General features: G+C 46.4%; 1 protein-coding gene across 2 annotated transcripts in view; it reads left to right on the top strand.

Annotated features, from left to right (window-relative positions):
• LOC135814588 (putative helicase mov-10-B.1) overlaps positions 1 to 21,255 on the top strand; it is a 30,215-nt gene extending 8,960 nt beyond the window's left edge. For both annotated transcript variants that reach the window (XM_065327728.1, XM_065327729.1), the window contains exons 5-15: positions 360 to 499; positions 2,247 to 2,420; positions 2,988 to 3,141; positions 3,764 to 3,925; positions 5,828 to 5,925; positions 6,431 to 6,700; positions 7,453 to 7,618; positions 15,226 to 15,411; positions 17,114 to 17,290; positions 18,829 to 18,917; positions 20,333 to 21,255. In XM_065327728.1, the coding sequence (XP_065183800.1) occupies positions 360 to 499; positions 2,247 to 2,420; positions 2,988 to 3,141; positions 3,764 to 3,925; positions 5,828 to 5,925; positions 6,431 to 6,700; positions 7,453 to 7,618; positions 15,226 to 15,411; positions 17,114 to 17,290; positions 18,829 to 18,917; positions 20,333 to 20,531 (1,815 nt within the window). In that variant the 3' untranslated portion in view covers positions 20,532 to 21,255. The remainder of the gene's footprint in view (positions 1 to 359; positions 500 to 2,246; positions 2,421 to 2,987; positions 3,142 to 3,763; positions 3,926 to 5,827; positions 5,926 to 6,430; positions 6,701 to 7,452; positions 7,619 to 15,225; positions 15,412 to 17,113; positions 17,291 to 18,828; positions 18,918 to 20,332) is intronic.
• Positions 21,256 to 24,448: the final 3,193 nt, after the last annotated feature.

The following is a 24,448-nucleotide window of genomic DNA, read 5'->3' as shown; positions in this document are numbered from 1 at the left end:
AAAACTCAGTCTAATCGGATATCTTGATTTGTACTAACGCCTGAACAGAAACGTCCCTGTGGAGATTTCTGCAGATGTTGAAAAATGGAAATGTTCTTGAAAGTCCGGCCGGGACCTTAAAAATAGGATCTCGCATTGACAAAGAACGGAAGTATGCAAAGGATGACTATACAGATTGCTGTTGTCACACAGTGTTGTGTCCTCGTGAGAAAGCTTGAAGTGTACTGTGTGCTGTGTTTTGGAAGATTTCAGTCCGAAGGCCTCATTATGTGTCTGTCTCTACGTGTGTGTGTGGGTGCGGGTGTGCATGTGTTGTGGGTGTCTGTGTGCGCCGTAAATGGATGTGCGTTCTGTCGCAGGTTCCTGGTTTGGCTGAGAACAGGCCATCGTTGTTGAGGAATGATCACTTACTGGCACGCACTGTTAATGGCAAGCAGCGACATCGTGGCTATGTTCACCGTGTTGAGTTGGAAGAAGTGATGCTGCGCTTTAACAAAGAGTATGTTCGAATTTCATGTATGTGTGTGTTTGTGTGTGTGTGTGTGTGTGTGTGTGTGTGTGTGTGTGTGTGTGTGTGGCAGCTAGTTCGGTTGGTGGGTACACTTACGCCGGATTGTGTTGGGTCTGTTGCCAACGGGCTCAGCTGCTTGAAAGTGTAATGTTGTACCTGCCACCCTTGTTGGTTCCAGGGTTCATACACTTTCTATTTGAAGTATACATACCTGTTAACCATGGACTGCTTCTGGCTAGATTAACTCTTGTGTAATCAATGGTGCTAGTGAAGCTTTTATCAGATCCACTCTGATTTAGCACTCACACTAGTAGCAAGTATTACCTTCACTGGGCGCAGGGGTAACTGCAGTTGGATCCGGGGACGGATACCCTGATGCCGTCAATCCTTTTTCTGCACCTTGTCCTCACCCACTTACTGAGGTGTGGTGAGCCCATAAGTGGGATCATTTTCAAGTCCACCCAGAGTTTTGGAGATTTCAGGGGATGTCGGCCGTTGGGCGGTTTAATAGTCAATTGAGTCATCTTTCCAAGATTCCTTTTGAGTCTCTCTCCCCTCTCCCGGGAGACCCACATGACCAGTTTTGGCAGTGAGCCACAAATACAAGTACAAGTGTGTGTGTGTGTTCGGTTGGTGGGTACACTTATGCCTGATTGTGTTGGATCTGTTGCCAACGGGCTCGGCTGCTTGAAGGTGTAATGTTGTACCTGCCACCTTTGTTGGTTCCAGGGTTCGTATACATTCTATTTGAAGTATACATACCTGCTAACCATGGACTGCTTCTGGCTAGATTAACTCTTGTGTAATCAATGGTGCTAGTGAAGCTTATATCAGATCCACTCTGATTTAGCCGCCCACACTAGTAGCAAGTATTACCTTCACTGGGGGCAGGGTTAACTGCAGTTGGATCCGGGGACGGATACCCTGATGCCGTCAATCCTTTTTCTGCACCTTGTCCTCACCCACTTACTGAGGTGTGGTGAGCCCATAAGTGGGATCATTTTTTCAAGTCCCCCCCCCCGAGTTTTGGAGATTTCAGGGTGTGTCGGCCGTTGGGCGGTTCAATAACCAATTGAGTCATCTTTCCAAGATTCCTTTTGAGTTTCTCTCCCCCCTCTCCCGGGGAGACCCACGTGACCAGTTTTGGCAGTGAGTGTGTGTGTGCGCGCGTGCATGTATGTATGTGTGTGTGTGTGTGTGTGTGTCTGTGTGTGTGTGTGTGTGTGTGTGTGTGTGTGTGTGTGTGTGTGTGTCAATAATGTACATATTAAAGGGGAACTGTCATCAACATGTTTGCCTTACTTTGTAATTTTTGAGGTGGATATTACGATGGTATACTTCGTTCTCTTTTGAGGTGACTGGCAGTCGGTCAAAACTCCAGGCAAATTTGTCCGGATGTTCAGCGTGGTGTCCGGCTTGGCTTGTTTTCACGTGTATTTTTGTCGTCAGAATGAAGCAACTCTTCTGTGTGTATTGCACGAAGCAGGGAGCTGGTATGTTATGCTCTGTACGGAGTGTGCGGTGTCGCTCCACGTGTTGCATTTTCGATTATGTTCCAAGTAGGATCTATTCGAACCAAGTAGGATGTTTTCGACCAAGTAGGATATATTCGAACCAAGTAGGATCTATTTGAACCAAGTAGGATGTATTCGAGACTCGAGTTTTGATTGTCCGTGCCTTATCACGGGGTTGAGTATTGTGCATCCATGATGTTTTCCAATTCATCTGCCTTCAGCTTTCACCGCAGTTTCATAGCGAACAAAGTCTGTGAGATTGAGTTCTGCATCAATCCTAACCCATGGTGGCTGAAGAACAGGGCTGTTTGCCTGTCGCATGCTGCCTTGGACACTGGAGTCCTATTTCCAGACAACGACTGCCTTGAACAATGTGACGTGCCTGTAATATCTCGGTGAGTTTCCGAAACTACTTTTTTGCATGGAGCAATTGTCTTCCTTTTATTTCCGCATGTACCCTTTTGAATAATGCTGCTATTAATGAATGGTGAGAATTCAGAAATAGAATCTGACACACCAGGTGCTATTTCTCTGTCTCTCTCTGTGTCTCTCTGTGTCTCTCTCTGTCTCTCTCTCTCTCTCTCTCCCTCTCTCTCTCTCTATCTCTCTCTCTCTGTGTCTCTCTCTCTCTCTCTCTCTCTCTCTCTCTCTCTCTCTCTCTCTCTCTCTCTCTCTCTCTTCTCTCTTTCTCTCTCTCTCTACCACCTCACTAAGCTGGATACAAATTTTGGCAAGATATACAGATGAGGGCCCGGGGGAAACATGGATGCAGCGAACGGGATTTTTCGGTCTTTGGCCACTTTGTTGGTGGGCTGGTCTACTTACCTCCCACCGCTTTAGGAACTGCATCTGCGCCTTTGATCCTTTCAGGGTGGTGGTTTTCCGGTGTCAGGCCATGTGTTCTATGGTCTTCAGTGCAGTTGCCTTGTGTCATGCAATACTAACTTTTTGTTGTCGTGCAGGTTTTACGACCGTCATATCAACAACGAAAGCAACCCAGAGCAGTGTCAGGCAGTGCAACAGATTGTTGCTGGCTCATCGGGCAGGGCTCCCTATCTGATATTTGGTCCACCCGGTACAGGCAAGACTACTACACTAGTGGAGGCTATCAAGCAGGTAAATAACTCTGAGTTGTACAGTAGTATAGTAGTGTAGGATCTAGATGCATGCTTACTGCTACAGTGGAGCTCTGATATACCGGCCTGCTATGTCGGATACCGCTAACCATGCATCGACTAGGCGCCAGGCGCGAACTGATGTTGGTGGTGAGAAGGAGGGCCCTGTGCCAGAACTTTGCAGCCTAGAGAGCGTGTGTGGGCGTGTATTACCGTCATCTTGCCAGGTGTGTGTATTTACCACCATATTTATCAACCATACGCACAGCTACAGTGGTGTCTTCCACTTCATTCTTCTTTAGCTGTTAAGCCAAATGTCAACCTTAGTGGCTTATCACTGTTATCAGTATAATCTGTGAACCAGGATTGCAGGTCAACAGTGATGTTACTTTGCTGCCATGTCAACAGTGATATTACTTTGCTGCCAGGTCAACAGTGATATTACTTTGCTGCTATGTCAACAGTGATATTACTTTGCTGCCAGGTCAACAGTGATATTACTTTGCTGCCAGGTCAACAGTGATATTACTTTGCTGCCATGTCAACAGTGATATTACTTTGCTGCCATGTCAACAGTGATATTACTTTGCTGCCGTGCTGCTGTGCTGTCATGCTCATTTCAGGTGCGATTTTTCCACAAGAAGTGTCGCATCTTGGCCTGTACTCCATCGAACTCAGCCGCTGATTTGGTAACAACACGCTTGCTGAAACACATTGATGCCAAAGACATCATCCGCCTCAATGCCCTCTCTCGCAAGAAGAGCAGCCTTGCTGATGGTGTCATGGTCAGTACATGTTCCAGTACTAGAGCTGCTGTGCTGTGTTGTGCATACAGTGTAGTATGTGCTGTGTTGTGCATACAGTGTAGTATGTGCTGTAGTGTGCATACAGTGTAGTATGTGCTGTGTTGTGCATACAGTGTAGTATGTGCTGTGTTGTGCATACAGTGTAGTATGTGCTGTGTTGTGCATACAGTGTAGTATGTGCTGTGTTGTGCATACAGTGTAGTATGTGCTGTGTTGTGCATACAGTGTAGTATGTGCTGTGTTGTGCATACAGTGTAGTATGTGCTGTGTTGTGCATACAGTGTAGTATGTGCTGTGTTGTGCATACAGTGTAGTATGTGCTGTGTTGTGCATACAGTGTAGTATGTGCTGTGTTGTGCATACAGTGTAGTATGTGCTGTGTTGTGCATACAGTGTAGTATGTGCTGTGTTGTGCATACAGTGTAGTATGTGCTGTGTTGTGCATACAGTGTAGTATGTGCTGTGTTGTGCATACAGTGTAGTATGTGCTGTGTTGTGCATACAGTGTAGTATGTGCTGTGTTGTGCATACAGTGTAGTATGTGCTGTGTTGTGCATACAGTGTAGTATGTGCTGTGTTGTGCATACAGTGTAGTATGTGCTGTGTTGTGCATACAGTGTAGTATGTGCTGTGTTGTGCATACAGTGTAGTATGTGCTGTGTTGTGCATACAGTGTAGTATGTGCTGTGTTGTGCATACAGTGTAGTATGTGCTGTGTTGTGCATACAGTGTAGTATGTGCTGTGTTGTGCATACAGTGTAGTATGTGCTGTGTTGTGCATACAGTGTAGTATGTGCTGTGTTGTGCATACAGTGTAGTATGTGCTGTGTTGTGCATACAGTGTAGTATGTGCTGTGTTGTGCATACAGTGTAGTATGTGCTGTGTTGTGCATACAGTGTAGTATGTGCTGTGTTGTGCATACAGTGTAGTATGTGCTGTGTTGTGCATACAGTGTAGTATGTGCTGTGTTGTGCATACAGTGTAGTATGTGCTGTGTTGTGCATACAGTGTAGTATGTGCTGTGTTGTGCATACAGTGTAGTATGTGCTGTGTTGTGCATACAGTGTAGTATGTGCTGTGTTGTGCATACAGTGTAGTATGTGCTGTAGTGTAAGTACTGTTTGCTACACTGTACTGTAAACCCTATAAACCGTTGCAAAAGTAAGCCGGCGCGAAACGTAGAACTGTAGATAATATACCGCGGAAAATGACTTCAATCGCGAACATCTCCAGGTGCAAATTTTGTCTGTGCTCGCAAATCGCGAACTAAAACGGGCGCAAGGGTTGCCAGGTTTACAGCAAGTAGTATTCGATGTACGTGGATACTGGATAAGTTGTATTCGATGTGCGTGGATACTGGATAACACCCAATCATTGCAATTGAATAGAGCAGTATACTAGTACTTGAAAGTGCTTGGTCACAGCCAGCCGAGAGTCCTGACAATGCTGACTTTTGGTGACCCACTCCTGATACAGGACAAATTCACACCTGCATGGGACACGAGGGTCGAGGGGTCCACCTCTCACATACTGTACATTGCTATAGGCAGACTGGATCCAAGTTGATTCAGAAGTCATTATATGTCGTTATTTGTTGACTTCTGACGTCCTCACTTTCAAGCCCTATTCAGTGATATACTGAACAAACAGCTTTATCATGTTCTACTATGGATGTATTATTTTGCGGGGCGCGGTGCTCTACATGTGATGCAGTTGAAAGGTGAAAACGCCAATTTTATGGAGATTGGTTGTTCGCCTGCATTTGTAAGATATGCGTGTGTGTGTGTGTGTGTGTGTGTGTGTGTGTGTGTCCGTGTGTGTGCACGTGTGTGCGCATGCGTACGTATGTGTGTGTGCGTGCCCCAAATTTGTTGTTTTAGAATGTGTCCTATTGCGATGGTGATCTGTTCTACTTCCCGAACCTTGCAAGGATACGCACATTCAGCATTGTTGTGTGCACGCTGGCTACGTCAGGCAGGTGAGCAGCATCATAGTCATTGCATGAGCTCTTGGCAATGGCAGTGATCATACGATGACGACCAACGTGGACTGCCTTGCTTCCTATAGGCCAGCTGTTCGATGGTAAAGCGTGTGTGAAATGTGAACAAAGTGTGTGCAATGTGTGAACAAAATGTGTGCAAGGTGTGTACAATGTGTATAGGACGAGTGGGTAGAACTGCAAAGCATCAACAAGACCTGCGAAAGTTTCTTGAAAGCACCCATTTTGTCCAGAAAATGTGTCCAGATGACATCCCAATGACATTGTGCACGCGGTCTATTACCAGCTGGTGTGCAGGTTTCATGGCTAGGCTTGTCAGTGCCAACATTCGACCGGGTTTGAGAATATTGTTAGCGTGTTGTCTTTGCGTACAAAGTTGAAGTCATGTATACATGTACATAGATGACCAGACATTTTAAAACTGTATGTGCATGTTTGTTCTGCATGTTTGTTCTGCATGTTTGTTTTTCTGTTTACCGTTTAGATTAGTGTCAGCCGGCATGCCGCGTGATCACTTCACGCACGTGTTCATTGATGAGTGCGGCCATGCTGTTGAAGCTGAGTGTATCGTGCCACTGTCATCGCTTGTAGAGCCTGGCACGACGCAAGTCGTTCTAACTGGTGACCCGTATCAGCTGGGACCCATTGTGCGATCATCGCATGCCGCTAAGCATGGTTTGACCACCTCGCTTCTGGAACGCCTCATGAAGGAATGCGACCTCTATCAACGACACATTGTGGATGGAAAAGCGATGTAGGTACCTCGACTTTGGATGCACATGTACTACATGTATTGTATTTTCGTGAGACTTTTTCCTTTGCAACACCCTCAACTAGTGAATACAGTGCGTATCGGTTATAGTGTGGTCGTGTAAAAGAACATACATGTACTGCCTACAAGAATGAACTCTCATGTTTTCATAGTCATAACATGGGTTTCAAGTGCACATTTATTCTTACAAGCAATTTTATCGTACAGTAGAATATATCGGTCCTAAGAATTGGCTTTGTGTAGCGAAACATGCCAGATTAGTACGAAGTATATCGCCTGTAGTAATAACATCTGTCCAATGCAGTTCTGATCCGACTCGCGTTGGGTCGTAGTGCTGCAGGTTCAACTGTTGTGGTCATGTAACTCATGTTGCATAGCCACATGGTAAGCCTATGTGACTATGGCCAGCCGCATACACAGCCGCATACACAGTAGTAGTGTTCATGGGCAGCATTCTAGTACATATGAAGAACTTAGATGCCAGCAGTAGCATGTTTGTCTCCTTGCTCTTGGAAGCTGCCGAAGGGAAAATCCCCTTTGTGTCTGGTTGATATGGATATGCACATGTACAATGTGACCCAGGAATTTCAGCTCGACTTGATAAGGACAGGTACGGTTGAACTTTAGGATCAAGCATCAAGTACGGGTACATAATTATGCACCCATGTGTGCACACACGCACGCACACACATATTCGGCCAGCACAAGTTGTTCTTTCTTACTGCTCTCTTCAGGCTAGAACCACGGGCAGTAACAAAATTGCTCCGAAACTATCGGTCTCATCCCGCTATCATTGAAGTGCCCAACGAGTGTTTCTATGACAATGAGCTGCAAGTATTTGCTGACAAATTCGGTCGAGAGATGCTGTGTGACTGGGAGCACTTGCCAGCTGATGCAAAGGTTAGTTTTTCTCGTATCCATGTGTATGAGTGGGTGGGTGGGTGGAACGGGGTCGGGTTGATGGTGTTTGTGGGCGTGCATGTTTCTGCTTTTGACAACTGAAGAAGACTAGCGTAGATACTAGATACTAGATACTAGTACCAGCAGAAACTTAGTACAGTAATAGTTCATGTCTTACTTGTCATTTTCAACATACTTTGTGTAGGTGTATTTCCCAGAGTGTATCAGTAGTACCCCACGGCTGTTCCCACTTGGCCATCTAACAAATTACAATATGGCGGCTTTTGCGCCGTTTTTGACAAGTCCCAACGGTATTTTATAATGCGAAGGGAAGTATTACATTTTCACATCAAAAACCATGACGAACCGAATTTTTGTACTTGCTGACACGCGCGTCAGACGCGTCCTCGATCGCCTCGAAAATATTATGGTGAGGAATTACCGGAAAGAGCTTGAGAACAAAGGAAAAAATTATTTGAAAGGAGAGAAAGAGCTCAAACGAGCTGGAAGGCCGAGAATTTCAGATAGGCCAGCAAACAAGATGCAGAGGAACACTTGCTTTACTTCCTGCTGACTGGACGGAGCGACTCGTGTTGTGGGAGAGTTGCAATCAAATGCATCTGTGCAACAGACTTAAGGCGCTCTAAGGGATTGCGGATGGCCTCGTGGTGTCTCCTCAGCTCGTTGAAGCGGGCGTGAATGCTCTCACTCCCTTGCTCTGCGAGGAGACCAAGACCAACGCCTCGCCGCCGGATGGACGGCACAACATGCACCTCCAACATGTGCAATTTCGGCATGATGTGGCCGAGCTGCTTGCTGACGACGATATCTCGGCATGCAGCCATCAATGTCCCCACCAAGCCTTCTAGCTTGGATATGGTGGCCTCGTCCATAGGCCTGCAGTGGCTGAAGAGGGCAGTGCACTCGCCATACAGGGACATCAGGCGCTGGCAATCCTCATGAATTCGATTTGCCTCTGGGAGCAGCACTGGCGCACGAGAAGCTACTGCAGATAAATGTGCTGAGGTTATTTCAGTTTTTACTGCTGGCTGAAGAGCTATGTGCACATGGTTGCCCACTAAAGCACCTCCATGGTTAATCTTGCCTATCGATTCCATTGCGCTGGAGAACTGGCCCGATGCTTGCTAAACATGGCCCCTCAAACCTTTTGTTCTATTGCGGCCATTTGGTCGGTGAGTGACTGTCTCCGTGCAAGCAATGCAGTACGGCGTGCATCACCATTCTTCCACTGGTCTTGTAGGTGTTGTGTCACGCTCTCCACTGTGGCAGCAGGTATGTCAAGCTGAGAAAAAAGAACAATGTACTGGAGTTGCTGCTGCGCTAAATGTAGTTGTTTGGTAACTGCAGAAATCTCCTCATCCGTTTTGCTGGCTTCCGAATGCGGTGACGAAAGCTTTTCAAAGCTGCCACATCACCAGCTACTGCTGTAGCAGCAACGGCTGCAGGGATGACAGTGGCAGCAGGAACGGCTGGAGGGACGGCTGTGGCAGCAGGAACGGCTGCAGGGACGACAGTGGCAGCAGCAGCGGCGGTGTCTACTGTAGTAGCAACGGCGGCAGGAACGGCGGTGTCTGCAGCAGCTGTTCTACTGGAAAGCTCGATGTCGAGTGAGCTCAGCCTGAAAAGCAATCAGCATCCATGGGAAAATACCCAGATCCAGATAAAGAGCCGGGATTACAACATTCTCCACGGGAATAAGTAAGATCACTGGACGTATGCTGTTGTTGTAGTTCTTTGCATTCTTTAGATTTGAGCCACTGTTCGTGAATCCAGTGAAATCGTTGTACAGAGTTTCTAGTGTTCTGCTGGTAGAATCGTCATCTGGGTTTAGGGCTGGTGGAATGTCCATATTCTTCTTCTGACAGAGACAGTGTAAGCATGGTCGGGTGCCACTGGACCCTGACAAACCATATGCTTTCGTTTGATATTCATAGTCGCCGAAGGAAAATAACTTGAACGACTTGTTCTTCCATGTTGCTGTTGTTTGCAGATCTCTGACCTCGTCACGACAGACCCCTAGCGTGGTTTCAAGGTTCGATGGTGTGCCCTGTGCCTCAAAGATGCAAATCGGGATAGTGCTGCGTAGTGAATTTGGCCGCTGCACATTCGCGATCTGCAGGACGAACTTGAAAGATCCTCCGCCGTGATCACCACCGAGTTTGATCCACACCTCATTCTCGGGGATGCATTTGTTGGTACCGGTAACCTGTCGATGCTTATCGTACCAATCAAGGTACACCATGATGATGTCGATGAGGCTTGGGAAGTACACGATGGGTACCATCTCCATGGTGCCACTTTGTGATGCCATGGGTATGCTCTTGTGCATGTATTGTGGTACTTGGCTGGCAATATATGCTCTGGCGTTGCGCTCAGATTCCATCTGCAGCCCAAAGCCACGCAGCCAAAGCTTCAGCTTTCGGACTCTGCTCCACGGGAGCTGAAGATCGGCTTTCAGTGCTAGCGGTGAGCCCTCGCCTGGGGCTGTTGGTTTCAAGCCAGCCTCTTTCAGCAGCTCCTCTTCTTCTGCACTGCTGAGACGCTTTAAGCGAGCCACTTCCTGTACCCGAGCACCCTCCTGGCCACTTGACGCTGTCATCTCGACTTGCTCCAGCACAAGAGATCTGCGCCGCACAGTCCTTGCACTGGCATCGAGAGAGTGAACGCCTGTGGCCGGCCCTGGCTGTGGCCGGCCCTGGCTGTGGCCGGCCACGGCTGTCACGATGGTCATGAACTCGGCCAAAAAATATGGCGTCCAAAAATTTGAAAATTTGAAAATCTCATCATCGATCTGTCATTGATTTGCTTGAAAATACTCTTTTTCTCTTGAGGAAACTTCCACTTTCCCCTTCCAATCGACCGGGTTTCATAGTACAAACACGCTTCATGACTTCCTCTCGCGATCCTCTTTCATCTGATACCCGTCTTGGCCGTCTTCTTCCAGGAACGATTCCTTCAGAGGTGCGTTTCCTTTGCCTTGACGACTTGCCCTTCGTCACTTCTATCAGCCCTTTTCACAGCTACCTTCTTCTCTTGTAAAAGTTTTCTCGTCTTCTTTGCCAGTTTTCCTGGTGCCTGGGTGACTTCATTTACCGATTTTTTGAATTTGTTTGTCTTTCCGTGCTACTAGATCGATTTCCGTGGCCATCGATTCTACCGTATCGCGTGCTAGTAGTAGTGTGTAAAATGGATGAACACAGTGCATTGCTGTCTACCTGCTGCAGTATTGGTAGCAAAAAGTTTGCCAACATGGCTGTGTCCACGAAATACAACGTGAAGGACTATGCCAGATCATTCAAGATGTGTACGAGGTCGACATTTCTCAGGATGACCCTGCGCGCATGCGATCCACCCTACACACATTTGTCATGTATGCAAACGTGTGCTGGATCGTTGTCTGAGAGAAGGTTGCCTTGACTCATTTGTAGGGGATGGATGTGGAGCGATCAAAGTGTGGAAGCCACATCACCGCACATACTGCGACATATGCCACACTGCACCAAACAAGGGTGGACGTCCACCAAAAAAGCAGAAGCAACTTGCTTCAAAGCTTTCGCTGTACAAAAAAAAAGAAAAGAAATGGATCACACAACAGTCCCACAACATTCATCCACAACAGCAATACCCCTATCACACTCTCCTGGACCCCAGACAGCACACAGTACTAGTGAAATGGATGTAGATGAAGCAAATGTTTTCACGCACGCAACACCGACATACAGCGCACAGAAGAAACTGGACAAGATTAGGTTCGTTCATTGCGCAGCAGGTTCCACAATACACAGCAAGGGAAATGCCAATGAATAAGAAAGACGGCAGCAAAGTGATGGCATGCATGGCGTACATGCCAAATCACATTGACATCGTGATGATCTGATGATCTGGACTTGTACAACACATATGGGTGGCTGACCTGGCACGGAAATGTCATTCCGGAGTCCGAGATTCAGCTAAAACTTGGCGGTGACCGCCTCTGGAGCAAATCTTTCGCAAGCCAAGCACCACAACAATGCCATCCGCCCAGTTATCTTGCCAATTCCCGTCAGCAACGTTGTTATTCCGTCTTTTCATCTGGATCTCGGCATTTTCGCATGGCTGTATGACATCTACCTAGCTGAAGTCAAACAACTGGATGTGAAACTGGCAGCAGCAACTCTCTAGCCGTGTGCAGATGATCAGCTCCAGTTTCAAGAGCTAACAGTTCTCAGCGACAAAGTTCGGTCCGCCAGGCAAGCTATGGAAGATGCCCAGGCGAAGAGCGATGAACTACAGCAGCAGCTCCAATATGCAGTGCTCTTGCAGCAACACGCACCGACCAGCTTTCCCAACGTCAACATGGACACTGTAGCTGCAGCAATACAGCAACTGTGGAAAGACGCCAGCGACGCCTTCACTGCTGCAAGTGCTGAGCACAGCAAACTCGTACATGACTTAGACGAGATGAGAAAGAACAAGAAAGTCACAGGACCATGCGCGTCAAGTCTCGAGTCTGTGCTCCAAACACACAATGTTGATCGGCAAGCCTTCCATGGCGGTGCCTTCGTGGGCAACCACGTACATCGCACACTGCAGCCTGCCGTACTAAGAGCACTGATGTCTGCTCCAGTTGAGGTGGTTTCCGCTCGTTGCCAGCAGCTCGTTGCTGATGCAGAAATCTTGCAGCAGCGGTACCATGGATTGTTTTCGGGATATGCCGACTGCAGCCACCGTTTCAGCCATTGCAACAGCATGTCAGAGGCCGACATCTCAAAGCTGGCTGACTGCATCCAGCTGTTTCTTCAGAAATGCAGAGAATCCATTATCACCCGACAGCTCGGCAACATAACTCCGAAACTACATCTCTTGGAGGAACGCACAGTCCCGTTCACCAGGAAATTTGGAGTCGGTCAGGGTCGACTCGCCGAGCAGGGCAGCGAGTCAATTCATGCCAGATTCAACAGGCTGAGCTTCGATTATAACGCTATTCCTGGGACTCTGCAGCGCCTCACAGCAATGTGCCAGCAACATCTCGTCGGGACATTGCCACAACATGACGCTGTTCGTCCCGCCACGGCATCAAGAAAACGCAAGGCGTCCGAGCTCGAGCAGTGATCCTCAGGCCCTGGACGCAGCAGCTTGGCCATTTCAGCCCTGATCCAGGTAAGAAAAATAACAACGGTACTGCTGACTCCTAGTTGAGCTCTGTAGTGACAACAGGAAGAGACGTCGTCCAGCAAAAACCTGCTGTCTACCTTCTCCTTCCTTTTCTTTCCTTGTTTGTTGTTGTCGAAGCTGAACAATTTTTGTTGTGCGACTTCGAAAGTTTGAATCCTTGTCCCGATCGCGGTGTTTGTTACCTTGACAAAGCACAGTTTTCGCGTGAATCCCACAGGATCTTGAAATCTTTTTCAGTTTTCAGAATATTTTTGAATTTCACCGTAAACCTGGGCGAAGGCCGCCATATTGTTAAGTGGTGGCCGCGAAACAGCCGTGCGGCCCTGGCTGTGGCCGGCCACAGCCAGGGCCGGCCCTGGCTGTGGCCGACCCTGGCTGTGGCCGGCCCTGGCTGTGGCCGGCCCTGGCTGTGGCCGGCCCTGGCTGTGGCCGGCCCTGGCTGTGGCCGGCCCTGGCTGTGGCCGGCCACAGCCAGGGCCGGCCCTGGCTGTGGCCGACCCTGGCTGTGGCCTGCCCTGGCTGTGGCCGGCCCTGGCTGCCCTGGCTGTGGCCTGCCCTGGCTGTGGCCTGCCCTGGCTGTGGCCGGCCCTGGCTGCCCTGGCTGCCTGCTTTCACTTGCAGTGTACCGGCATCTTGAACTTTGGCTGTCACAAGGCGGCCAGTTAAATTATCGGCCACAGAGCCTTTCAATTTGCTGGGGGAAGCAGTGAGGATGTCAGCAACGACTGTGGATTTGCTGATAGCTCGTATTGGGGTAGATTCATTGGCAGGATTAAATGTACACTTTGACACATGAACTTTCAGGTTTTCTAGGGTAACAACTGCTGGGCATCCACGAAGAGCTGGTTCATGGAAGTCACAGTGGACGGACCAGTTCCCAAGCCTTTGACAGAACAGGTCGCTTGGCTTTGCCAGTTCTGAAGCGCGCAGTGTATGTTGGCAGGCTGGACACTGTGCACCATTGGTCAACGCCTGGCAAATGCATTTCGTACAAAATGCTTTAGGTTATAACAGCATGGTGACTGAGCACCATTGCTCGGCATGCTGCGGCAGATCATGCATTGTACTGTGGCTGCTGCACTGCTGTCAGCAAATCTTGACATAGTCAACTCGCACTCTGCTTGATAATCACTTGCAGATATGTCATGCACCTCACTTTCAGGTATGTCCATGCCATTGCTAGATGCACATGCACTGCTACTGCTTGATGTCATTTTTGCTGCTCCGCTTGCTGTTTTTATCCGTTTGCTTGGTCGACCACTCTTCGATTTTTGTTCAAACTTGGTGCAGACTCTGCACTTTACAGGTTCATGACTCTTCCAACTACATGTTACCCCTTGTCCACAACCACCACCACTGGGATTGAACTTTTCTGTGCTCTCTGATCTCTTCAAGACTCTTTGGCAAAGAGCACAGATATTATGTTGGGTGAATAGTAGGGTCGTCATTACAAACATCAATACTGAATTCGTTTTTTTGATTGTTTCACTGTAGTCAGACACTGGATATCTTGTCTGTTGGGAGCACGCAGTAAATTTTGCGCCTCCAACACGGCATAGATGCTGCAAATGTGCTGCATGGTCCTTCATTTCGTGCGATGCGTCGCAGATGTGTATATCTCCCACTGGAAACAGAGAAAAGTAAAGGCCCATCGTATTTTTGAGTTCACCATCGTATTCAAAAGAACGTGCGAAAATATAAAAGACAACTACCCGAGGATGCGAGGAAAACCTCGAGTGGTGACTGAATAACTCCAGAAGGCTTACTACGAGCGTGATGAAGGTAGCTAAAAAATATGATGACAGCAATTTCAGTCTATAATTCCACTGCACCAAAACAGAAAGCAACTTCCTTCTCCTTCGTCAGATCAAGGAGTGTTTGGTACCAAAATGTTGCTTGACACGTCAGCTTTCCACCCCCGGAAATTAAGTATCAAAAATGTGGGGCTAGCGGCAGTAAATCGCTGAAGAATGATAGCAACTCACCTTAATCTCAACGTAAAAATGATTATCAAAAAGTATTCTTTCTAGACCAAAGAGTGGTATATTTGATAAATAAAGATAGAAATATTCACGATACTTCTCCAGACGTTTCGTTGTTCTGAACAACAACGTCAGTGGATAAACGACGATGTTGTTCAGAACAACGAAACGTCTGGAGAAGTATCGTGAATATTTCTATCTTTATTTATCAAATATACCACTCTTTGGTCTAGAAAGAATACTTTTTGATATTACAATGAGAGTGGGTAATCAACAGCTTGTCCACCAACTCTGTAAAAAATGATTAATCTTTGATTTTTTGCAAAATCAGCCGGTACCCGCCGCCATGTTAGATGGCCAAAAATCGTTGTCTAAAACAGCCGTGTACCCCTGTTAGCACTTAACTGCTATGATTGTGTACGTGTACATGTGTGTTCTTGTGACATGTAGAAGTCTCGCTTTCCTATCATCTTCAATGGCGTCGAGGGTATCGATGAACGAGAAGGAGACAGCCCATCTTTCTTCAACCTCACTGAAGTTTCGCGGGTTCTGTTCTATGTTGAGCAATTGCGCCGCTCGAGAAGACCACAGATCTCTGCTTCACAGATTGGTGTCATCTCACCGTACCACAAGCAGGTCAGTAGATCATACGCACCGTGGTGCTAGTAACGTAGTTGGGAATTTTTTCAACCAGGGAACTTCAACGGGGAAATTTGGTATGTAGCTTTCGTATTTCTCTGATAGCTTATTGCTTGAATGTAGTTTTGTTGAGGACTAGTGCAAGACAGACGTGAGTTTATCTAGTTGAGAGAGAATAGACAAGACCGTACATGTATATTAGAGGCTGGACAGTGCTAATGAGCTGTACATGTATATTCTTTTCAACCAGTAGCCCAGCAATCCACTAAGACATTAGTCAACAATAACTTGCTTGCAGTTGCACCTTCCATCTCCGTAGGACATTTTAAATGCTGTGCTCACACGATTTCATTGTGGTATGCATGCCTGTACAAGAGGCTTCTGAGGCATTCACAGCTGCTGGGTGTGGTGTGAGAAATGAGAGAGCTTGGAAGCTCAGGGCCCTGCGCTATGCTTTGTTGCCTAGCTCATCGTGCATGTTGTTAGAACTGATGGAAATGCTTTTTCCTTTAATTAGCTACATCATTGTATTGCAAAAAAAATTCAATGAGTTACTGAAGTAACGTCTTCTGCATAGCTATGGGACCGGCGCTGACTCTTCCGATCACGGGCGTTCTGGAGTCGACGGGATGTCTGTCCTGACGTTTCCTGGGACCGGCGCTGACTCTGCCGATCACGGGCGTTCTTCTTCTTATTATTATTATACTGACGGCAACTAACATCCATTCTGATTGCATTTACTCGTCTCCCTACTTCGTATTTCTTTCCAGAAAACCTCCCCATACAGCAGGGAGTCGTTTACATAATATGACTCCCTGTTATGCATCTACATGACTGTATAATTATAAGTTATAATTATTATGCTATCGGCCTACATGCGATTCCCGGGCTCGTCGACAGGCGGCCCAGCCAGCCTGCTATCTCGGCCTCGCACACAAATCCACACAAAATGTTACTGCACTGAATGCATTCCCCCGATACACTTCGCATATATACTCATTCTCTTGATGGTACGGGATAGGTACGGGATAGCGCCAGGCATGTCGATGGCACAAACAAACAAAAATATTGTGGCCAGCTGTCTTTGCTGGTACGGTACGGTACGGGACGGGACAGCTACGGGATAGCCCCAGGCGTGACACAAACAAATAAACAAACACCAAATTAAAGCTGTGTGGACCCTGGCTAGCGCCAGACGTTACTGAAGTAACGTCTTCTGCATAGCTACGGGAATAATGAACCAGTGTATGTTTGGAGTGCGTTGTATGCTTTTGGTCTCTACCTGTACATGTATATGCTTGTAGGCTGCACATGCACACTCTGCAATGTAGTACCACTACAATAATTATGTTACATGTATGTTCATGATGTAAATTCCTAGTTCATGTCTACCATCATGTTGCAAGTGGTATGTGCAATTGTGTATGTTGTGTTTGTATGTGCAATTGTGTATGTTGTGTTTGTATGTGCAATTGTGTATGTTGTGTTTGTATGTGTAATTGTGTATGTTGTGTTTGTATGTGCAATTGTGTATGTTGTGTTTGTATGTGCAATTGTGTATGTTGTGTTTGTATGTGCAATTGTGTATGTTGTGTTTGTATGTGTAATTGTGTATGTTGTGTTTGTATGTGCAATTGTGTATGTTGTGTTTGTATGTGCAATTGTGTATGTTGTGTTTGTATGTGATACATGTACGTAGGTTCTTCGTATCCGCAAGCAGCTGCGTGCCAAGGGCCATGAGTCAGTGAAAGTTGGGTCAGTGGAGGAGTTCCAAGGCCAAGAGAGAACAGTCATCATCATCTCTACTGTGCGCAGTCAACCCAAGTATCTTACCATGGACAAGACATTCAGCCTGGGCTTCCTGCAGAACCAGAAGGTAACGCACTGCGTCTCTTGTCTCTTCTGTTGTTTGCTTCCACAAGCAGAGTGAAGAGCCTCAGTATGGAGGCTCAACGGATTTTGTTTGCAATGCTTGTCCTTTGGTTGTTTGATGATCACATGCTTTCCACCCCCTCCCCCATTTTCGCTACTATAAGCCAGAAATGTGCTGGTTTAGTATTATACATGTATCCCAAAATCGGGGTTTCTGTAGCGTTCTATTCGGTATCAGTCAGTTTGGCATGTTCACCTTCAAGTACTAGTACAGACTGTACAGTACTATACCTATACTGGTAGCACCCTGTGGATGAGTTTTTAGAATAGACCACACCAATTTAATTCTATGTTTCACGTTGGATATTTTCTGGAAAAGGCACGCGGGCGGACGGAAAAATACAAAAAACAGAGGAAAAAACAAACTCTGTTCTATGTGTACTGAGCCATGTTGCACACAGAATAGCACTTCTAAACTGTCACTTATATCCGAAACGACAACAAGTCGCTACAGGACAGCCGGCAGGCTGGGCTGGAGCGATACAGTAACCGATTTCATGGATGGGTCATTCTGCACTTTTACATGAGGCGAGAGGAATTCCGCTCCATCACGATCGTGGAAAATCCCGGAGTCCTTGACACCTGGAATCTCTGCTCGCTTGGTGAGCAGGCCCTACCGCGTACCGCACGGCTTGGAAATATAGAATTTTTCATTGCTCGCACCTTCTTCGTACCATCACCTGGAATGCAAGATTATCGAGAAGCTGATACCTTCTGATCTGCCGTACTGGCTAGAGAATTCTCGCCAGATGCAGAACAGCCATCGATTGACTCGTCTGGGTGTTTTTTTCTTGTCAACGACTCGAAAAGGTACGCGCGCGGTGACACGAAACAGAGAAATGATTTGGTGCGGCCTTTAGTGAAAATATTACTTACTGTAGCGGACATGGAAATCCAGTCGATTGACCGGGGTCGGCACCCTCAGCGCGTACAGAACGCTGCGTGCAGTGCACATGTTGATCTGATGCACCAGGACGCTGCAGCGCATAAATGCATGTGTGTACCGCCTACCCACGGCTACATGGCCAGCGGCCTGGGGCCGCTAGACGTGCGACCGGATTTCCATGTCCACAACAGTACCCGTACATCGCTGGCCATAAGCGAGGCTCCCCGTTTGAAGTCCTGGTGGTGACAGGCAATTTTTTCTTCAGACCTTTCCCGTTTGCATCTTTCCCTCTGTTGAAATAATGACGTCATATCCCAGATCTCTGGCCATTCCCTCTCAAAAATGTACGTGGTTCAGAGTTGCCATGGTTACGGACATTTCCAAGTTGTGGGTACTAGTGCCCGGTCCCAGACTGCCCGGATAAGGGAGATATGAGTGTAATATTATTTGTTCATATCGAAATTACCAACACCGAAACTCCCGGTCGAAATCTTCTGGCTTTTCAGTATGTGAGACCTCTGTGCCACTGCTTTGGTGCTGCCTATGCTTACATGAATCTTGTGTGCATGTGCCCCGGTATATTTCTGATCTTGCAGCGTTTCAACGTAGCCATCACTCGTGCCATGGCTCTGCTTATTGTCATTGGCAACCCATACATTCTCAACAAGGATGATCACTGGAAAATGTAAGAAGTTGTACCAGTTTGTGAGCATCCGTGTGTACTAACAATGCACCTGAGCACAGTTCCATTTTAATCTTATCGAAACATTGACCAGGACGTTCACAGTTTCACCCATTAATGATGACCCGTGGATGATCATTGACATCTTTACTTTCTTTAGTACACATACAGTGCTGCCAAACCGTCAGATTTTTTTAACAGTGTCCGATTTTTGAAGTCTCTTCTGAAAACCGGTCCGAAAAAGGATACGTCCGAAAAGCAGCCAAAACTGTCAGGGATCGTACTTTCCTATGCAGAAGTCCTGTGTTTTCACTTTTTTAAGTGCAACTGAAGGCACAAATCACTGTACATGTGCCAAAAAGCCATGGGCGCCGGGCTGGGGAAGTGCAAAGTACCGTCTAATTTCAGAAAATTTTAGGTGCTTGATATGTTCGGTATGAGGGCAAAAGGCCAGGTTAGGTGAACAGAAATTTTCGGTGCAGAGAAGCAGTTTCCTATTGGGTTATAACTTATGTGTGTTACAGTCCATTCAGAAAAAGATGGGCCCTGGCTCTGGCGAGCTCCCGTATTGGGCGATTTTTCAAGATTTTATCGTGCAGTGCTTTGAAATTATTTTGAAATTTGAAAAGGGTCCAAAAAGGGTACCTGAACTGGGGTTCAAACTGTACAATGCACTGTTGCAGGCAGGGTCAAACGGCCTGGATTTTGATGGGTTTTCCCAATTCAGGGCTCTTGGGGCAAAACCTGGCCGAAATCCTATTCTTGCTATGGCTTGCTTTTTGGAGAAATAGACTTCAGAAACATAATTGGAAGAGGATTCCATAGGGGATTGCAGAAAAAATTCTAAAAAAACTCAACGTTTGACCCATTTATGGCCAAAAGCTAGAAGTCCATCTTTTTCTGAATGTACTGTAGTGTTTGTTCGGTTTATTGAAATTATTTTAGGTATGAAACAGATGCACCGAAAGTACCAAAAATAAAAGTACACCGACAATTTGTGACATTACAGTAACATACCTGGATAGCATGTACACTGTACAGTACAGTGTGTGACCACACTCATGCATTACAAAATTCATGACAACTTCGAGGCACCATATCGATTACCATGGCAATGAAGCGAATTTTCTTGGTATTTTGTGCGATATTTTGAGTTCTCTGGAACAAATTTGCTGAGAAGAAAAATTCGCACCATGTGGCCAGCTTTGGCGGTAAAGGGTGTCAGATTTTGGGCGAAAATTATTTGGCAGCACTGCACGTAGTACAAGAGCCCAACCTGTCGTCAGACCGCAGAGCTTTCACACTGCTTGGCATGCTTCTGATAAATCATAATACATAGGAGTTGTGTGAGTGTAGTCTTCAAACATGCACACCGAAAGCTAATGTCTATGTCTTCGTTTTGCTGTATGATGGCGCAGGTTCTTGAACTTTGTCATTGACAACGGTGGTTATACCGGCTGCAAATATTCACCAGACCAGGAGGCTGTGCTCCGTGAGAAGATGGAGAATCTATCGCTGAACTCCGGTGCTGCTAGTGCTGCTATTGCCGCTGCTGCCGCTGAAGAAGGCATTGAACTTGATCAACGTGAAGATCCCGGATGGAGAAGAGAAGAGTGAAGGCAGCTACTACTGTCACTTGGCCTACTAGGAACACGTTGAACATCTGGCCGTTGCCTGGCCTTCAAAGTTTGTAAGCGTGTATCTTCTTCTTGTAGCCAGCATAGTTGCGAATGCTGTTTAGACACGAGCATAAAGCAGACTGGCTCATGCGCAGACAGCTCCACAGCCATGCACTGGATTTTTTGATGGACTCGTGCTGTACTGTTCTATCGTCTACTACACTATGGTACTGACTTGAGTGTTCAAGTCTGCCATTATTATTTGAATTTATCAGTTCATGCATGTCTTTAGCTTGCTGCATTGACATGTGCGTGCCTGTCCGGGGTGACGCTGCTCAAAGAAGTTGAGATGGACATCTTTTGAGCTCTGGCCTTTTGGTCTATCTTCCTTGTTTTAGGCTTTTAGTAATTACTCCTGCTATGTTGAATCTCCATTTGTAGTGCATGAAAAGCCCAGATAAAGAACTTATTGCATCTCGTGACTTGGTTTAGTGTAGCAAGCAGCACCAGAGCTGGCCTGCACAGATACTGCTTTCTTTTACACCTTCTACCACAGTACCAGTGCTGTCAAAATCTTTTTTCTCATTCCAACTGCTTATCTAGCATAAATTATTATCCATGTACTTCTCTTCTGGCATACCTCTTGATGCCCTTAACTCATTATGCTACTTTTCTTTTCCTCTGCTAGGTGCTGTCTGCAAATGTTCCCTCAGTCACACGAATTGAAAGATGTTTGTGTACTTCATGGTGGGTAAAGGAAATCAAATAATTATTTAGATGTTGATGTCCTCAAGAAAAGCCTGATGCAATGGTCAGCACACAGTCATGTGTGTTGTGTGTTTGTTAGGATGCGTTGACGGTCAATAATGTCCGGCCAAACGTTTGCAACTCAATGATCTCTCAGCCCCACGGCGGAACTTTTTTTACATCAGTCTTCACAGCCATGATAACATTATGTCACGTGTTCTAAGAAGTCAGCAAGAGTAACAGGACATGCTAGTAGCATGACTGTATAGTAATCATTGGCCATGCAATCTCAACAATCTCAAAATTCCAAGTCCTGGAAGAAGATTTGCCAGACCAGTGGCAAGTTTGGAAAGACTACAATGTAGACACTGTCAACTCATATGAGACCCATGGTTTTAACTTTTAAGGATTGGAAAAATACTAAAATAGCATGGCTGGCGTCAAGGAATTCTTCACGTAATTAATAACGACTGTAGTCCATAGAATATGGCAGCCAAGTGGTAAACTGGAAGAGTATGTTCACTAATTATGGCGGTATTGAACCTCGGTATTTAAAAAAATAGCTACAACAATTCTGCACACAGTTGGCAGAGCTCAAGTCAAAAAGGAAATTCTGTGGACCTGGGAGGAACGCAGCCAATATGAACTTGCCACGTTGGCTGTGGTACAGCTCTAGGAGCAGGGAGCTATATAAATAATAACCACAACTCCCTAAATAAAATGTCACACTCGTAATCTGCAGTGAGCGGACTGCATTACGGTCTCACCAGTTTCGCTTGTTTATGTACACCGGTCCGTGCTAATGCTGCCATTACACTGTTTGGTGATCTGTTCTGAAACTTGTTCAGGACATAATCCCAGCCTCGGTCTGATCTCTGAACGCCGTGTGAATATCTGGACACGAGGAATTGGGCAATGCGAGGTCCTAGGATACGTACTGATGACGTGACACTTGCACTTCTCTCACACACTGTCCAGTTCTTATCATCTGTTGATGGCCTGTAAGTGCACTTCTCCTCGAATACAGAGAAAGATGTGAGAGATACATTACGAGTGTAGGTCGTGATCGTTTTTTTCTCTGGATCCACTATTGAGTTCTCCACAATGATTGATTTAGTAGACTTGTCCTTGAACATAAACTCTCCCCATTTCGGTAGAACGCCTGATTTTACCAGAAGACGAGTCGAGAAGAGTTTCTTATTGACCACCTTTCTCTGCAACGTGTCCTCACTCAGAACATGCTTGGCAAACGGATTTGGGTAACGATTCCAGAAGACATGAACGACATCATCCCAGCTATGTTTTAGAGTTGACGTCTCGTAATACATACGGCCTTCGGCCGACATAGCATTGATTAACTTTTCTCCAGCAGCTCGCTCCTGATCACATTTCTCGACATACAAACTAGAAACGTCTCATTCAGAACTACAAAACTGAAGATCTAAGAAGTAAGAGTATGATCGTACAACTACAAGACATTAGTAATAGTTGAGTACAAGTGAATTATTTCTAAAGACCAGTGTAGATTTCATGGATTTCTCCTTGCGATCAAAGTGAGCTCGATCGAGTCTAGTCGGGCTGGCACAGGCTGAAGTATGGTCCTATGGAAAGATCTGCGCGTGCACAGCCATGCTCAAAAGCTCCTGTTCCAAACTTGGGGGGTTTCCCAATGATTACGCCACGTGCAACATGTACCAGTTTACACACGACTGCATTATTATAATTTTCAGGTCAGATACCACTGGATACTGCTGGTAGAAAATAATGAGCTTCTTCAAAGGCACGATGCATCGATGGTATTTTCAGGCTACAAGTACAAGATCAGTGTAGCCTCGCATGCTCAGTCCTGTTTATGGAATTGGCAATACAGTATACCGGTACCGTTATATAACTATCCCGGTGCTACTGACGTTCTTGCCTTGTACTTTTTGAGACACTGACTGTGAACCAACTTGTGACTGTGAGAATAGCTTGAAGGTACGTGCGGGCCACTGGCGGCGGTGGAGTAGTGGAGAGTGAGATTATAGCTCCATGCAAGTTAGTTTGATATACCATGATATACGCTGCAAGGGTAGGTCTTGACATTGTTGCGTTGGGTTAAAAAAACTGACTACATAATTATTCATGTACTGTACTACAGTAGTAAACCTCCATCCTCGAAAATACGTCACTCAAAAGCTGTGCTACACGGTACAAAATTAAATGTAATGTTTCCTGATACTAGTAGACCTACCACATACAATCACACCTTTGTTCTCTAGGCCCTCAGGGGTAGACTATTATAATTATTTGAATCAAGTTCTGGAATACTTATCCACTGCACGTGCGTACTTGGACTTGGTCCTAGCAGGAGCACACGCCACACAACCCAATCCTAATACTAATAGGTCATTCACATGACGTGAAACACATGCACGCTAGTGACCAAGACGTCACTTGCAAACCGTGATCCAGTTGGCAGGGTGCTGGCCTGGGCAAACTTCACATGCGTCAATGTATCCATAGTGATGTCCTGAAAATGCCGGGAAATTTAATTTTTTTAATTTTCCCTTTTGAAATAGTAGTACCATAAAGTACCGCCAGAGCACCCCACCGTCTCGTCCTTTCGTGGTCGTCTCGTGGAGGTAGTTTCCTGTCTGTAGGTCATACGGCACGGACCTTGTACACACATTGCACGTTGTGCAGTCAATCCGTACCCAGTTTACCTTCGAGCGGATGCGAGCTCCACATAAAAACATGCCAAATGTGACCTTAGTACACGGAGGTTCTCACACCATACATACTTCGTAGTATTCTGCCATACGATTTTCTTTTCCCTGGCTGTAAAATCAAGGTGGGGCGCTCTCGCGAGACGGGCGCTCTGGCGGTACTTTACGGTGCACACATTGCGTTTGCTGCGCGCACTTTCAACAACCGACACTTTTGTTCGTGTGCAAAGTATAGTCGTGAGCACAAAGGCCATGGCCAAGTTCAAAAATAATTTGCACGCGTGTGTCCAAGTTTATCATATGCGAGTAAATATCCTTGGAAACAGGAGTATAAAAGTGAGTTTGCACGTCGTGTGAATGGCCTATAAGAGTGCAGTCTATCTACTGGTCTAACCTTTGTGGGGTTTGCAACAAATAATCCGTATCTTGTGCGGTGTTCCCCTTGTACAGTGTGCATGTT

The sequence above is a fragment of the Sycon ciliatum genome, chromosome 4 (assembly GCF_964019385.1).
Source record: "Sycon ciliatum chromosome 4, ocSycCili1.1, whole genome shotgun sequence".
In the NCBI taxonomy this organism is placed as follows: Eukaryota; Metazoa; Porifera; class Calcarea; order Leucosolenida; family Sycettidae; genus Sycon; species Sycon ciliatum.
This window is presented reverse-complemented; position numbering and strand designations above follow the sequence as displayed.